The sequence below is a fragment of the Schistocerca cancellata genome, chromosome 7 (assembly GCF_023864275.1).
Source record: "Schistocerca cancellata isolate TAMUIC-IGC-003103 chromosome 7, iqSchCanc2.1, whole genome shotgun sequence".
Taxonomy (NCBI): domain Eukaryota; kingdom Metazoa; phylum Arthropoda; class Insecta; order Orthoptera; family Acrididae; genus Schistocerca; species Schistocerca cancellata.
In genome coordinates, this window is record NC_064632.1 from 540,631,726 (window position 1) to 540,648,374 (window position 16,649).

Below are 16,649 nucleotides of genomic sequence, written 5' to 3' on the forward strand. Positions count from 1 at the left end.
AATTAACATTTGTGTTGTATGAAAATAATATTTCCCCGGGGCAAATGTGGACTCTGACCATAATTTATTCATTATGAACTGCAGATTAAAAGCTGAAGAAACTGCAGAGCTGTAAGAAATCACGAACAGAAATGGTTGAGAGGTTCAGTGGCAACATAAGTCTACTATTGATTGAAACAGTGGAAAGCAACACAGTAGGAGACAAACAGGTAGATGGGGAAGGCAGCAGAGGAACAATTACACAAAGAGACAAGGCTCCATAGAAATCCTTGGATTAACAAACATACTGCTGAATTAAATTAACAATTAAGGAGAAAAACTAAAAATGCGTTAACTGAAGCAGGCAAGCCAGGATGTTGTTGTTGTTGTGGTCTTCAGTCCTGAGACTGGTTTGATCCAGCTCTCCATGCTACTCTATCCTGTGCAAGCTTCTTCATGTCCCAGTACTTACTGCAACCTACATCCTTCTGAATCTGCTTAGTGATTTCATTTCTTGGTCTCCCTCTATGATTTTTACCCTCCACACTGCCCTCCAATGCTAAATTTGTGATCCCTTGATGCCTCAGAACATGTCCTACCAACCGGTCCCTTCTTGTAGTCAAGTTGTGCCACATACTCCTCCTCTCCCCAATTCCATTCAATACCTCCTCATTAGTTATGTGATCTACCCGTCTAATCTTCAGCATCCTTCTGTAGCACCACATTTCGAAAGCTTCTATTATCTTCTTGTCAAAACTATTTATCATCCATGTTTCACTTCCATACATGGCTACACTCCATACAAATACTTTCAGAAACGATTTCCTGACACTTAAATCTATACTCGATGTTAACAAATTTCTCTTCTTCAGAAACGCTTTCCTTGCCATTGCCAGTCTCTACATTTTATATGTTCTCTACTTCAACCATCATCAGTTATTTTGCTCCCCAAATAGCAGAACTCCTTTACTTCTTTAAGTGTCTCATTTCCTAATCTAATTCCCTCAGAATCACTCGACTTAATTCGACTACATTCCATTATCCTCGTTTTGCTTTTGTTGATGTTCATCTTATATTCTCCTTTCAAGACACTGTCCCTACCGTTTAACTGCTCTTCCAAGTCCTTTGCTGTTTCTGACAGAATTACAATGTCATCAGCAAACCTCATGGTTTTTATTTCTTCTCCATGGATTTTAATACCCACTCCGAATTTTTCTTTTGTTTCCTTTACTGCTTGCTCAATATACAGATTGAATAACACCAGGGAGAGGCTACAACCCTGTCTCACTCCCTTCCCAACCACTGCTTCCCTTTCATGTCCCTCAACTCTTATAACTGCCATCTGGTTTCTGTAAAAATTGTAAATAGCCTTTCGCTCCCTGTATGTTACCCCTGCCACCTTTAGAATTTGAAGGAGAGTATTCCAATCAACATTGTCAAAAGCTTTCTCCAAGTCTACAATGCTAGAAATGTAGGCCTGCCTTTCCTTAATCTTTCTTCTAAGATAAGTCGTAAGGTCAGTGTTCCAATATTTCTATGAAATCCAAACTGATCTTCCTCGAGGTCGGCTTCTACCAGTTTTTCCATTCGTCTGTAAAGAATTCGCGTTAGTATTTTGTAGCTGTGGCTTATTAAACTGATAGTTCAGTAATTTTCACATCTGTCAACACCTGCTTTCTTTGGGATTGGAATTATAATATTCTTCTTGAAGTCTGAGGGTATTTCGCCTGTCTCATGCATCTTGCTCACCAGATGGTAGGGTTTTGTCAGGACTGGCTCTCCCAAGGCTATCAGTGGTTCTAATGGAATGATGTCTACTCCCAGGGCCTTGTTTCGACTCAGGTCTTTCAGTGCTCTGTCAAACTCTTCACACAGTATTGTTTCTCCCATTTCATCTTCATCTACATCCTCTTCCATTTCCATAATATTGTCCTCAAATACATCGCCCTCTATACACTCCTTCCACCTTTCTGCTTTCTCTTCTTTGCTTAGAACTGGGTTTCCATCTAAGCTCTTGATATTCATACAAGTGGTTCTCTTTTCTCCAAAGGTCTCTTTAATTTTCCTGTAGGCAGTATCTATCTTACCCCTAGTGAGATAAGCCTCTACATCCTTACATTTGTCCTCTAGCCATCCCTGCTTAGCCATTTTGCACTTCCTGTCGATCTCATTTTTGAGATGTCTGTATTCCTTTTTGCCTGCTTCATTTACTGCATTTTTATATTTTCTCCTTTCATCGATTAAGTTCAATATTTCTTCTGTTACCCAAGGAGTTCTACTAGCCCTGGTCTTTTTACATACTTTATCCTCTGCTGCCTTCACTACTTCATCCCTCAGAGCTACCCATTCTTCTTCTACTGTATTTCTTTCCCCCATTCCTGTCAATTGTTCCCTTATGCTCTCCCTGGAACTCAGTACAACCTCTGGTTTAGTCAGTTTATCCAGGTCCCATCTCCTTAAATTCCCACCTTTTTGCAGTTTCTTCAGTTTTAATATACAGTTCATAACCAATAAATTGTGGTCAGGGTCCACATCTGCCCCTGGAAATGTCTTACAGTTTAAAACCTGGTTCCTAAATCTCTGTCTTACAATTATATAATCTATCTGATACCTTCTAGTATCTCCAGGGTTCTTCCATGTATACAACCTTCTTTCATGATTCTTGAACCAAGTGTTAGCTATGATGAAGTTATGCTCTGTGCAAAATTCTACCAGTTGGCTTCCTGTTTCATTTCTTAGCCCCAATCCATATTCACCTACTATGTTTCCTTCTCTCCATTTTCCTACTCTCGAATTCCAGTCACCATTGACCATTAAATTTTTGTCTTCCTTCACTACCTGAATAATTTCTTTTATCTCATCATACATTTCATCAATTTCTTCATCATCTGCAGAGCCAGTTGCCATATAAACTTGTACTACTGTAGTAGGTATGGGCTTCGTGTCTATCTTGGCCACAATAATGTGTTCACTATGCTGTTTGTAGTAGCTTACCCTCACTCCTATTTTTTCATTCATTATTAAACCTACTCCTGCATTACCCCTATTTGATTTTGTATTTATAACCCTATATTCACCTGACCAAAAGTCTTGTTCCTCCTGCCACTGAAGTTCACTAATTCCCACTATATCTAACTTTAACCTATCCATTTCCCTTTTTAAATTTTCTAACCTACCTGCCCAATTAAGGGATCTGACATTCCACACTCCGATCCGTAGAATGCCAGTTTTCTTTCTCCTGATAACGACATCCTCTTGAGGAGTCCCCGCCCGGAGATCCGAATGGGGGACTATTTTACCTCTGGAATATTTTACCCAAGAGGACGCCATCATCATTTAACCATACAGTAAAGGTGCATGCCCTCGGGAAAAATTACGGCTGTAGTTTCCCCTTGCTTTCAGCCTTTTACAGTACCAGCACAGCAAGGTCATTTTGGTTAGTGTTACAAGGCCAGATCAGTCAATCATCCAGACTGTTGCCCCTGAAAATACTGAAAAGGCTGCTGCCCCTCTTGAGGAACCACACGTTTGTCTGGCCTCTCAACAGATACCCCTCCGTTGTGGTTGCACCTACGGTACAGCCATCTGTATCGCTGAGGCACGCAAGCCTCCCCACCAACGGCAGGGTCTATGGTTCATGGGGGGCAAGCCAGAATACAGGTACCTAAAAGTTAGAGCAACAGAAAGTTTAAAATCACAGTATTCTCTTCAAGTTCATTTCCCTTGTATAACTCTAATAGATTCTTTCCACCTTTCGACTCCCCCTTTTTTGTTTCTTAATGGTTCCGCACGTAATCTCTTGGTATTCATACAGCTGCTTCTCTTTTCTCCAGAAGTTTATTTACTTTGCATACAGGCAGCACGTCTACCCCCTAATTATACATGCTTCTACATTCTTGCATTTCTTATCTAGTCATTGCTACTTTGTCATTTTGCAGTTCCTGTCAATCTCATTTTTTGGACACCTATATTCTCTTTTGTCTGCTTCATACACTGCATGTTTATATTTTATCCTTATGTCTTTCAGACTCAGTGTCTTGAGCATCATCCAAGAATTTCTTCTTGGTCTTGTCTTCCACATATTTTACCTTCTAATGTGTTCACTATTTCATCTTTCAAGACAACCTGTTCATCTTCCTTTGTGCTCTTTAACCTTACTTCACTTAATCATTGCCTAACAGTCCCAATCAAAATCACAACAGCATTTAGTTATTTCTACTCATCCAAGTCCCATGTCCTTAATTTCCCACCTTTCTACAGTTTCAGTTCTTGGAAAAAAGCACAGGTCACACTCATCTACAAGAAGGGTAGTAGAAATGATTCAAAAAACTGCCATCCAGTGCCCCTGATATTGATTTTTTGTGGAAGCTTAGAACATTTTCTGAGCTCTAACATAATAGATATCTTGAACAGAATGACCTCTTCAATGCCAACCAGCTTGGATTTCGGAAACATCGATCATGTGGATCCCAACTCTCACTTTTCTCATATGACGTACTGAAAGCTTTGGATCGAGACAGTCAGACAGATGCAGTATTTCCTGATTTCTGAAAAGCATTTCACTCAGTACCACACATACACTTACTGTCAAAAGTACAATCATATGGGGTATCATGTGAAATTTGTGACTGGATTAAGAACTTTTTGGTAGGGAGGATGCAGCATGTTGTCTTGGATGGAGAGTCATCGTCAGATGTAGAAGTAACTTTGGGTGTGCCCCAGGGAAGTGTGTTGGGACCCTTGCTGTTCATTTTGCATATTAATGACCTTGCAGACAACATTAAAAGTAACAGCAGGCTTTTTGCAGATGATGCAGTTACCTAAAATGAAGTACTATCTGAAATAAGCTGCATAAATATTCAATCAGATCTTGATAAGATTTCAAGAGTGATGCCAAGATTGGCAACTTGCTTTAAATGTTCAGAAATGTAAAACTATGCAGTTCACAAGATAAAATAAAAAAAAGACAAAGTATTCTATGACTGTAACTTCAATGCATCACTGTTGGAATTGGCCAGCTCATTCAAATACTTGGATGTAACAGTTTGTAGGGATATGAAGTGGAATAATCATATTGGCTCAATTGTGGGTAAAGTAGGATGTAGTCTTCGGTTTATTGGTAAAGCACTGGGGAAGTGCAGTCAGCCTACAAAGGAGATTGCTTACAACTCACTCATGCAACTGGTTCTAGAATACTGCTCAGGTGTGTGGGATTCATACCAAATAGGACTAAGAGGGGATATTGAACATATACAGAGAAGGACAGCACAAGTGGTCATAGGTTTGTTTGATCCATGGAAGAGAGTCACAAAGATACTGAAGGAACTGATCTCTGCCTAACCATTACATAACCTATTTGAAATCTCCTGGTCTCTCCAGGTCCACTCCATGTATAAACTTTCTTTCCTGATTTATAAACCAAGTACTAGCAAAGATTAAATTGTGAAAATTCTATCATATAGTTTCCCCATTCATTCATCTCCCCTGGCCCATGGTCTCCTATAATTTTTCCCTCTTGTTGTTTTCCTACTATGAAATTCCATTCCCCCAACTCAATTAAATTTTTGGATCTCTTAACTATTTGAATAATTTATTTTATCTTGTCATACATTCTTTCCATCTCTTCATCATACGTTGAGTCAGCTGGCAATGAAGGTGAACTACTGTGGTGGGTGTTGATTTCTTGTCCATCTTGACTACTATAAAGTGTTCATTATACCATTCATAGGAGTCTCTGTATTGATGTTTCTTATGTATTATTACACCTACTTCTGCATTACTTGATTCAGAGAAATAAATTTCCATTATTTCTTTCCATAGCTTTCAGTTCTAAACAAGCTCTCCTGCCCAGGATATAAGACTATCAATCCCTGAGAGCTAGACATCCATATGTGTGTCATAGTGACATAAACAGTTTTCATCAGTCTTGAAGAATCATTTCTTGGTTAATGTCATATGTATTTTACATTAAGGTCATTGAATAGTACGGAAGACTAATACGTACACATCCAGGGATTACTTCTGATACATAACCAAACTTATCACGTATTACACATAACAATGAAAATAATCAATTTTTGACAATGTAATGTAACTGGATTGATAAAATATCTACTCACCAAGTGGAGGCAAGACAACACACATATAAAAAAAAAAAAGGACTGGTGCAGTCCCCAACAATCAAGCCTTCCTTCTCAGCCCGACCCGTAAGTCTCCATGACCTGGGGTTCTGGGTGACTTTGCCAAACTCTACCCCTTTCCCTAAGCCTCTCCAGTTCTTTTCCTTTAACTCCTATTCATTTCCCTTCAACTCTTGTGCTGGAAGATGGAGCCACTGGATCTGAAAGCGTATGTATGTTGTCCTGCTGCTGCTTGGTAAGTAGACTTTTTATCCATCCAATTATATCATTTTGTATCATAGTATCATACAAGGCTATATAGGAAATTTAATAATTGTATCTATGCTGTTTAATAAGTTAACATCTATCACTAATCTCAGGAGATTTTCCATAGCTCATTGTCGCATTTCTTTCTGTGTAGCCATAGAATTTTATATGCTCTGATTTGTGTGCAGGAGACCACACGCCTGCGGGCAAAGTCAACTGATGCCACTGAGAACCTAGCTTCAGCAAGTACTGAATTGAGAAGCTGTCGAGATGCTTTGGAAAGAACTATGGTTGACAGAGACTCACTCCAAAGACAAGCTGCAAGCCAGCTGCTTGAAATAGACAGGCTCAGGCAGGTGTGACAAAATTAATATACACTCCTAAAGAGTAAATATTGTTCATAGTCATTATACATGTAGCCTAGCTAACTATTACAAAAACAGTACATCCAAAGTAAAAACAGCCCTTTATCAATAATGTGCATAAAAACCTCATTATGCTTAAAATCTGGAAATGCTTTCAAAAATTACAATTTAAAAATTGTAACATTTGTTGATCGCTATGCATTTTTGTGCTCGTGGAATCACATACAGACTCAACTTCAAGCAGAACTATAATACTGAGTGTTTTAACACTAAAGTATATGTTTTCCTTCAATCGGTCTAACATTTCAGGGTTAGTTTTGCATACTTTTGCTTTTAAATATCCCAATAGACATCAGTTACCAATTGCCAAGTCCAGCTTCACAGACCATGACGACAAGATTTAGACTAATTACAGCATACACAGAGGTGTTTAACAAGTCATTCTTTCTGTGCTCCATATGAGACAAGAATGAGAAGAAATCGTAACATAGTACTATCTTAAGTACCTTCTTCTATGCACTTCACAGTGATTTGTGGAGTATGTATGTAGATGTATGGGTCCCACATACTTGAGCAATATTCTAGTATGTATCACATGAATGAATTGTAAGAAATCTCCTTTGTAGACTGATTGCAATTCCCTGGCATTCTACCAATAAACCCAAGTCTACCATTTGCTTTTCCCATGAATGAGCTTATGTGATCATTTCATTTCATATCCCTACAGAGTGTTATACACATGCATTTGTGTGAGTTGGCCGACTCCAGCAGTGACTCATTGATACTATAGTCACAGGATACTATGCTTTTTTGTTTTGTAAAGCGAATGGTTTTACATTTCTGAACATTCAAAGCAAGTTATCATATGTGCATCATTCTGAAATCTTGTCAAGATCTGATTGAATTTTTAGGCAGCTCCTTTCAGACAGTACTTCATTATAGACAACTGCATCATCTGCAAAAAGTCTGATGTTACTATTAATACTGTCTGCAATGTCATTAATATACAACATGAACAGCTAGGGTCCCAACACGCATCTCTGGGACACACCCGAAGTTACTTCTACATCTGATGATGACTCTCCATCCTAGGTAACATGCTGTGTCCTCCCTACCAAAAAGCCCTCAACACAGTCACAAATTCACTTGATGCCCCATGTGTTCATACTCTTGAAAATAAGTGTAGATGTGATACTGAGTCAAATGCTTTTCAGAAAACAAGAAATATTGCGTCTACCTGATTGCCTTGATCCAGAGCTTTTAATATGTCATGTGAGAAAAGTACAAGTTGGGTTTTACATGACTGATGTTTTCAGAATGCATTCTGGTTGGCATTCAGGAGGTCATTCTGTTCAAGAGACCCTCATTACGTTTGAGCTCTGAATATGTCCTAAGATTCTACAACAGATTGATATCAAGGATATTGGATGGTAGTTTTGTGGATCACTTCTACTACTCTTCTTGTAGAAGAGGGGCGAACTCAGGCACAAATTCAGTATAGAATCTGACAGGGATTTCATCAGATCCTGAAGCTTTGTTCAATTTCACCGATTTCAGCTGTTTTTCAGCACCACTGACATACTTATTTCATTGATATTTTCAGTGGTACACAGATTAAATTTGGGCAATCCTCCTGGGTTTTCGATTGTAAAGGGACATTTGAAAATGGAGTTAAATGTTTTGACTTTTGCTTTGCTACCCTCAATTTCAGTTCCTGTCTCATTCATTAGGGACATATGATCAGAGTTGTTTTGGCTGTGAAATATCATTTGACAATATTCTGGTATTGTAGTCAGTGAAGGCATCGTGCATTTCTCTCTCTTGACAGCAAAATACTTCTCATTCAGCATCTATAGCCCTACGCTTTGGTTTACACATATTATGCAGTATTCTCTGTTTCCTTAGAAGTTTCTTTACAGTGACTGTATACAATAGAGGTTCCTCCCATTATGGACTGTTTTACCACACCCACCACTAACAAAACTGTAATTTTCCCAATCAGTATTGGATGCTTTGTCTCTACTGATGATTACAGTATGATTGGGGAACTTACTTACAAATGAATTGAGGTTGTCTCTAAAGTTTTTAGTTACATCAGGAGACGAGTTTAGTGGGTGTTAAAAAAATCCATTTATCATTTTATCCCCACACCTGATACTGAGTTGTGCTCAAACAGTCTCACATGCAGCTTCATTTTCTATCACAGTGGATTTGAGTTTTTTGTTTGCTGTGACGCATACACTGCCTCCATTTCCCATTTGTGAACCCTCTCAAAATACACTTAAATTTTCCCCAAAAATATCTCTGCTATCAATTTCAGGTTTCAACCAGCTTTCTGTACCTAGTATTACATGAACTTCACGGCATTGCATGAATGCTTCAAACTCGGGCACTTTGTTGCAATTAGTTTACCATTAGGATTGTAATACTCTCACCAGTGGGGGTATTTCTTTTGGTCTTACACTGGTGCTTCTGGGTTTCCTCGAGCTGTTGTTATCTAGATTTGATAGAGAGTTGCCGAAGCTAAAAAGCCCTTGTGTGCACCCACACAAACAGTCATCTACCTGAGTAGCAGCCTCTGATGTGTAGTGCACATCTGACTCATTTATGGGATCCAACAGTTTCAACCCTATGGCACAAGTTCAGGGAGTCGCAGGCTAGCTTGTCACACAACCCTCAAAGTCTCTGGTTCAGTCCTTCCTCTTGACTAAGAACCAAAGGACCATGATCAGTTCTGGGGCCAATGCTGTAAATAGTGAGCTTCATTGAAACTCCATGCACAAGGCTGGCCTTCTCAACCTTCTCTGCCAGTTGCTGGAATGACCCAAGTATGACTTCAGAGCATAGACAACAGGCATCATTTGTTCCAATGTGTGCCACTGTCTTCTGTTGGTTAGACCCTGTTCCCTCAGTGGCTTTTGGAATAGTCTCTTCAACATGTTCAATGAGGCCCTCAGTCATACACACTGAGTGCACTTGGTGTCCTTTCCTGTCCCTTGCTGTCATTTCCCTAAGGCATACATCAGTCGCTGTATGTTTTAACTCTCCCTGGACAAAACAGGTTTCCCCAAAACAGGTGAAGTGAGTCCCACTGTCTAACTTCCAGTTTCTGTGAGAGAGAGCACCTCAAACTTGTTTGCTAGAGAAATCTGTACAACACCATGAGTCCTCCCTGGTCTCCATCCACCCTGTGCGGCACTCTTAGGCCTCCATTGACACACCACTCACAGTCAAGTGGACAAGTAATGACAGATCCTATACTTTCTGCAAAGGAGACAGGATCCAATAGTACTTCAGGTACCGTATTTACTCGAATCTAAGCCGCACTCGAATCTAAGCTGCACCTGAAAAATGAGACTGGAAATCAAGGAAATAAATTTTCCCGAATCTAAGCCGCACCTGAAATTTGAGACTCGAAATTCAAGGGGAGAGAGAAGCTATAGGCCGCATCTCCAAATCGAAACAAAGCTGGTCCATTGTAACATGAGACACAATTTCGGGCAAATGAATGATGATACAGCTACAGTAGTTTGGTTCGAGTCGTAAGCTTAGCAGTTAAGCTTCACCAGGTAGCCATTGCTATGCATCAAGCGCTCCGTCCGTATTTATACGGGTACCCTTCCTTTTCCATGTGCCTCATCTAGTTTGAATTGATTGCTTATTTTTTCTTTGATCTGATAAGCGCAGTTTTCTTTGTTATAGGTGTTTACGTCACTCTAAGCTGAAAATGCATTACTGTACTGTGTCATGCATTGTTTGTCGCATTCTGATAGTGCGTGTTTACGGCCTGTCGCCGCTCGCGGCAGGGCTCGCTTTAGTGCGCGCTACCGCCGCTTACAATAAAAAAACAAAAAGAGAGGAATCGTCTCATTAGCGAAACAATGGCAAGAAACTGCTATTTGCTGTTACTTACACTGCTGATTTCTTTGATAATGATCAACAAGAACCAAATAATAGACTGCGTATGATAGAAGATGTTCTGAACGAGAGTTTAGCGAAAATTTTTCTCCGTTTGAAAATCTTTGCATGCGCCTCTTTAGTACATTACATTCTATACAGAAATTAGAGTCATCGTAGATTTAAAAATCTAGTCAATTGCCATGCTTCATTTCTGACTGTATCACTATTAAGCATAAGGATAATACGAATATAAACATGACATGATAAGTATGTTCCTCCGCGTTTGCTGTTGTCTCACTCTAGTTTCGTAGTTTATTAGGCAGACAGGACTTAAATGAGATAGCAGCCAACATGAAACAATACATGGCAAAATGTTTATATTCGTATTATTCTTATGGTGACGAGAATACTGCATGTGATTCACAATTTGTAAAAGTTCCTATTAGCAACCAACTCGTCTCACAGATAGGAAAAAAGTTCAGAACGTAGAGTTGGCCATATTGACAAACATACCAAACAGTCTTGCCAGTCTGATTTTCGTAGTACATTGAAATGCTGTTACATTCAAAGATGAACAATACGGAATTTGTATTTACTTTGTTGGATAATGTATGAAAATGCAGTGGTCGAAACTCGGGGCGGAGAAAAAAGCTCGTCTTCCACCTTTTTTTTAAATTTATTTCCTGACGCAGAGGTTTTGGCGCCAGTATTTATCTTTATGCCTACAAAGCATGCCTGTGTAGCACTACATATATTTGACGGCAGAAGTAAGTTGTGGCGGCACCCACCAACATTTTTCAGAACTTCCGCTTGCTTTGCACTCGATTCTAAGCTGCAGGCGGTTTTTTGGATTACAAAAACCGGAAAAAAGTGCAGCTTAGATTTGAGTAAATACGGTACCTCTGGCACCCTTGCCACAAGTGCACAATTCTCAGGAGCTCTTCCAGCACACCAGTTCACAGCAGCTGTCAATCATTTGACAGTAGTCAAGGTGATTTCCAGCTGCTTGCAAATGTTAACCAGTTCATCCCATGGCTGAGAAAAGCATTCACAGTGGGGTTGCATTTTGGCTGGTGCAATGTATTACATGCCATTGAAAAAAAGACTTTAAATTAAGGCCACTGATTAGCTTTCAATCTGTTGAGCTAAATAGTTTCTAATTCAATATAAGAATTGAAGCACGTACACAAAATGGGATTTCTATCAAGGCAACACAAAAAACCTGTGGTAAAAATTGCTAGTTTCCTAAAACATTTTGGGGTTAAGTATAGTTGTTTGCAACCTCAAATACAGAGTTATTTACAATAGATGCAGATAATATGTAGGGCTATTCCTCTTTAAGGGAAAACTGTATGTAACACAATATGTTAATTAGAATATCTGCTACCATAACCAAATAACAAATGCCAATTTGCCACAAATCACTTGTGAATTATGCAAAGGACAATGGTAGCTTCTAAAATTTCTCAAAAAAGGCACATTTATTTGCATGGATATACAATGAAATTCAGATGTGATGTATTCTTGGCAGAACTGTGAATCACGAATGCTGATATGCTACAAAATAAATTGTGTATCCAAAACACTCACACTGATAACTCGCATAAATATAGTTTTGTAAGTGTCCAAAAATTCTCAAAAATAATGTATTTCTCTTGTAATTGTACAATGAAATTAGGAATGATTGTTTTGAATTAGCATATGCCTACTGTTCTCAAACATTTTGAAAGAGCAGAACTAAGTTTAAGCCTATAATTGACAACAATGTACAAGTTTATTGCGGCACTTGCAAATCTTCGAAATTTCACAATGTATCACAATACAGACAAGTATTGGTACAATCAGTGAAAGATTATACATAAGCAATGTGATCAGTAAAATAAGTAAATCTAGAACGTCAAATCAGCACATGGTTCTTGTAAACACAGTCTCACACTAAAGAGAATTCCATAGTTGACTTTTATATATAAATAAACATGCGTATTGCACAGGTTTTTTACTTAGCTGATTCTGTGCACACTTATATGCTAGTGTGCTGAAGAAGCACACTGGAGCATGAGTTTATCTCAGTGAAAATTGCTAAAATAGTGCAGCACCAACAAAGCATGTCTTCTACCTGTTGCAGCTAACAACACTGTAACCAACTGTGAAACATTTCTTTATTCTGGATTCAAATTTTATTATAATCAGTTCTCCAAGAAGGCATCAATATGCCACAGAAATTTCAGTTTCTGTGTGTGTGGCATCTAACCATGCCTCAGAGTAGCTTGAATTCCCACTTTTGGTGCACTCGGCAGTGTTCAGTGTATCAAGTAAATGGCAGTCAGTACAGCTTCTGGCTGAAATAATTTTCCAGTTTTACAGTTCAGAAGCATACAGCATGCTTTGTTGTTAAAGTTCCTATTCATGTGTTGAACGATTCTTTTTTTTTTTTTTTTTTATGGTGTATATTTGATGGTCAGTTCATACTGTATAAAAGGTTTCATTTCACTGGTCAAATATTCACCTCCATTATCTCAGAAAATGCTCATCCTCAAACTGAAATGTACGAGGGCTATCCACAAAGTACACTACATTTTGCAATTAAAAATAAATAAAGTATTGGAAATTTTATTTATTATATACATATGAAAGCCACACTTAAATACAACTTTTCTACATAGTTGCCATTTAAATTAAGGCACTTATTGTAGCGATGGACAAGCTTGGAAATTCCTTCGTCATAAAATTCGGCCACATGCGCCTTCAACCACATGGTTAATCAGTAACCCGGTAGAAATATGATTTTTGTGGATTTCCTGGAAAGAGGCACTACAATAAACTCTGAAAGGTATTGCCAAACTCTGCACAACCTCAGAAGAGCAATACAAAACAAGCGCAGGCGAAAGTTGGTCTCAAAGATCTTGCTGATTCACGACAACACCCGGGCCCACACGGCAAATGCCACTTGTGAAGTTCTCGAATCTTTTAAGTGGGAGTTGTTTCCTCATCTGCCGTGCAGTCCCGACCTGGCACCGAGCGACTTCCACTTATTCCCAGCAATGAAGAAGTGATTGGCTATGCAGCGTTTTGATGACAATGCACAGCTTCAAGAAGAGGTAACCACGTGGTTGAAGGCGCAGGCAGCCGAATTTTACGACGAAGGAATTTCCAAGCTTGTCCATTGCTAAGATAAGTGCCTTAATTTAAATAGCAACTATGTAGAAAAGTAGTATTGAAGTGTGGCTTTCATCTGTATATAATTTAAAAAATTTCCAATACTTTATTTATTTTTAATTCCAAAACGTAATGTACTTTGTGGATAGCCCTCGTACAATGGCCATGCCTTTGTGCTGTTTGAAATATTCCAGCACTTTGTATTAATTATGCATCATATAGGATGGCAGAGAGAAAAGTAGACAGTGTAAGTATAAAGGAAATACAGTAAAATTACAGAAACGAGGAGCAGAAATAGACTTACCATATATTTACAATCAATACATATATATAAGATGTTGAAGGTGATCACCTGCGATATCTGTGCACATCTAAGCATATTCAGATACACCTGGCATAAAGTTCAGATATTCATGGCGGCATGGATGATGTTGTCTTTCAGTTCATGTATTGTATGTGGATTTATTTTATAGAGCCTGCTCTTCAAATGCCCCACAGAAAAAAATCAAGTGTTGTTAGATCTGGCAAATGTGTTGGCCATAAATGTTCGCTGACAGTTCATTCCTCAGTGAAGACATCATTCCACGAATAGCTGAGGCGTGTGGCATGTTGCCACATCTTGCTGGAAGATGCAGTACTATCTTTCACATTCAGTTAGCTGAGCACAAAATGTATCAAAAATTTCCATATATGCAACCATTTCGAGGATAGTGTCAAAAAATATTGGTCCAATGATGCGCATTTCCGCACCAAATGCTGATTTTTTTCATCATGAATTGGTTGCTGATGTACATTGTTAGGATCCTCCATTGCCCAGTACCTCATGTTCTGTGAGTTCACATGACAGGAAAGGTGAAACCATGCTTCATTATTCATGATGTAATGGAAAGGGTCTTACAAACCAAGCCATGTGCAGTAATCCACATGTATCTCATTGTCATCATCCCTTAATTGCTACACAATCATCACATGATATTCCAATTAAGACTTTTCAATATCCACAGGCAGCTCCTAGTTACATGTGCCTATTGGACCAGTTTACATGTAGACTTCTTTGGGCTCTGAATAATTCTTTGGCGAATGTCTGCAATAACTTCTGGTATGTAAACTGAAGGGATTCTTTGTTGTTTTACATTTTTCACAGATGAATAAGTGCTCCAGTTTTTATACAGACTCTGTGTTGCTCTCTTTGCTGTTAGTCCCCTATCAGGATAACTGATCCTGAAAATTTTGCGTGTTTCTTTAACCGAACATGTTCACTCTATTTCAGAAGTCAAAATATTGCATTCACATTCAAAGGGGATGTGGACTACTTTTAACTGTTCACCCTGTACAAACAGCTTTAAAATCAGTAGGCTCATTTATAAATGTAATGACATACCATACATAAGGTGTGGGAATAATAGGACCCATAACGTCACTATGAACTAACTCTAGTTGCTTTTCTGCTTTCATTCACTTCTCATCGTTCTTGTTTGTTTACATTCCATGTAGATGGTGCAGCATTCTGACATCTTCCTGTTTTCAACATTTATTCCTTCCATGAAGCTCTGAAGCACTTTTAAGCTTTGTATAATTCTAATGACCTAACCTGTCATTCCAGATTTGTAGTATTTTGTTAGGGAGCAGCTGTTCAGGAGTTTCAGGTTAATATCAGAGCATACATTTTTGTCTAATTTTTTTTCTGCAATCACAGTATCCTTTCCTTTTTCTCCTTTTCCATGCCACTTTTGAGAAATGTCGCTTCTTCTACAATTTTTTCTGCAGTAAGATCCAACAAATCTAATACATGCAGCATATCTTTCATTTGAAAATTCCAGTTTCTGAAATTCCTTCTACTGAAATGTAGAACTCAGTATTTGATTTCACTTTCTTCTGACATCTGCAATATTAGGCTGATAAACTAAAAGAAATACTTGCACCATGTTATTGGTTTAAACTTCTAACTATTAATTTCCCTTCTGTGGGCCCACAACATGATTCAGAATACTCAGTGACAGAGTGTTACTGCATGCAGCAAATACGCAAAGCAAGGAAACTTGATTCTAATGAATCTATCTGCACTTGAAAGTTTGTGTCAGACGCACCCATAAACAGCCAGAGATGAACATTCTGCACAGTGTAAAAGCAGAGATTCACCACTAACAAAGTTGAATACAGAGTATAATATACAACTGCTATTCTTTCAGCTTCCATCTCTTTTGATGGCTTGTCACTTAATGACATTGGCACATCTTGTAACACAAGAGAAGAAACTACTGGATCTGGAATATTTGAGTTCGCTTTGTAATCTTAATCACCAAGCAAATTGGCACAATGATCAAGACCCTGAAATCATAGTCAAATGATGTAGACTGAAATACCCATACACCTGTATAGAATTTTCCACAGTTCCTTGGTTTTCTGTGGTTTTCTTTAAATTGCTTAAGGTGTGTTATTGATTTGTTCCTTTGGAAAGATTACATCTAACTTTCTGCCCCATCTTTGTCCAACCTGTGCCACTGGTCCATCTATAAAGACTTTGTCATCAACAGGACATGAACCTGTAATCTTCCTTCATTCTTCATAATCTTCATGAACATTTGTGGTAATGTTAAACTAGGAGTAGATAGTAATATATAGTAAATACTTGATGTCATTAAGGAAACAATATTTTGTCCTAAAATAGTGGCTTTCCCACTAATTTTAATTTGTGGAAGTGTGTGGTCACTGTGACAATTTCTCTGCAGTTATGTATGATTAGCTATAGTAGTCCTCCAACTGTAATGGATTTAATAGAAATCTGTGAACTATGCATTACTCAGTTTAGATTAAAATGTACTCACCAAGAGGCAGGAGGAGAGAATGCACATACAAAGTTTAA

At 38.5% G+C, this 16,649-nt stretch overlaps 1 protein-coding gene across 1 annotated transcript in view; it reads left to right on the plus strand.

Annotated features, from left to right (window-relative positions):
• The window catches only part of LOC126092889 (coiled-coil domain-containing protein 170), a 380,321-nt gene that overhangs the window by 196,169 nt on the left and 167,503 nt on the right, over positions 1–16,649 (plus strand). The window contains exon 5 of the mRNA XM_049908619.1: positions 6,554–6,721. Within this exon, the coding sequence (XP_049764576.1) occupies positions 6,554–6,721 (168 nt within the window). The remainder of the gene's footprint in view (positions 1–6,553; positions 6,722–16,649) is intronic.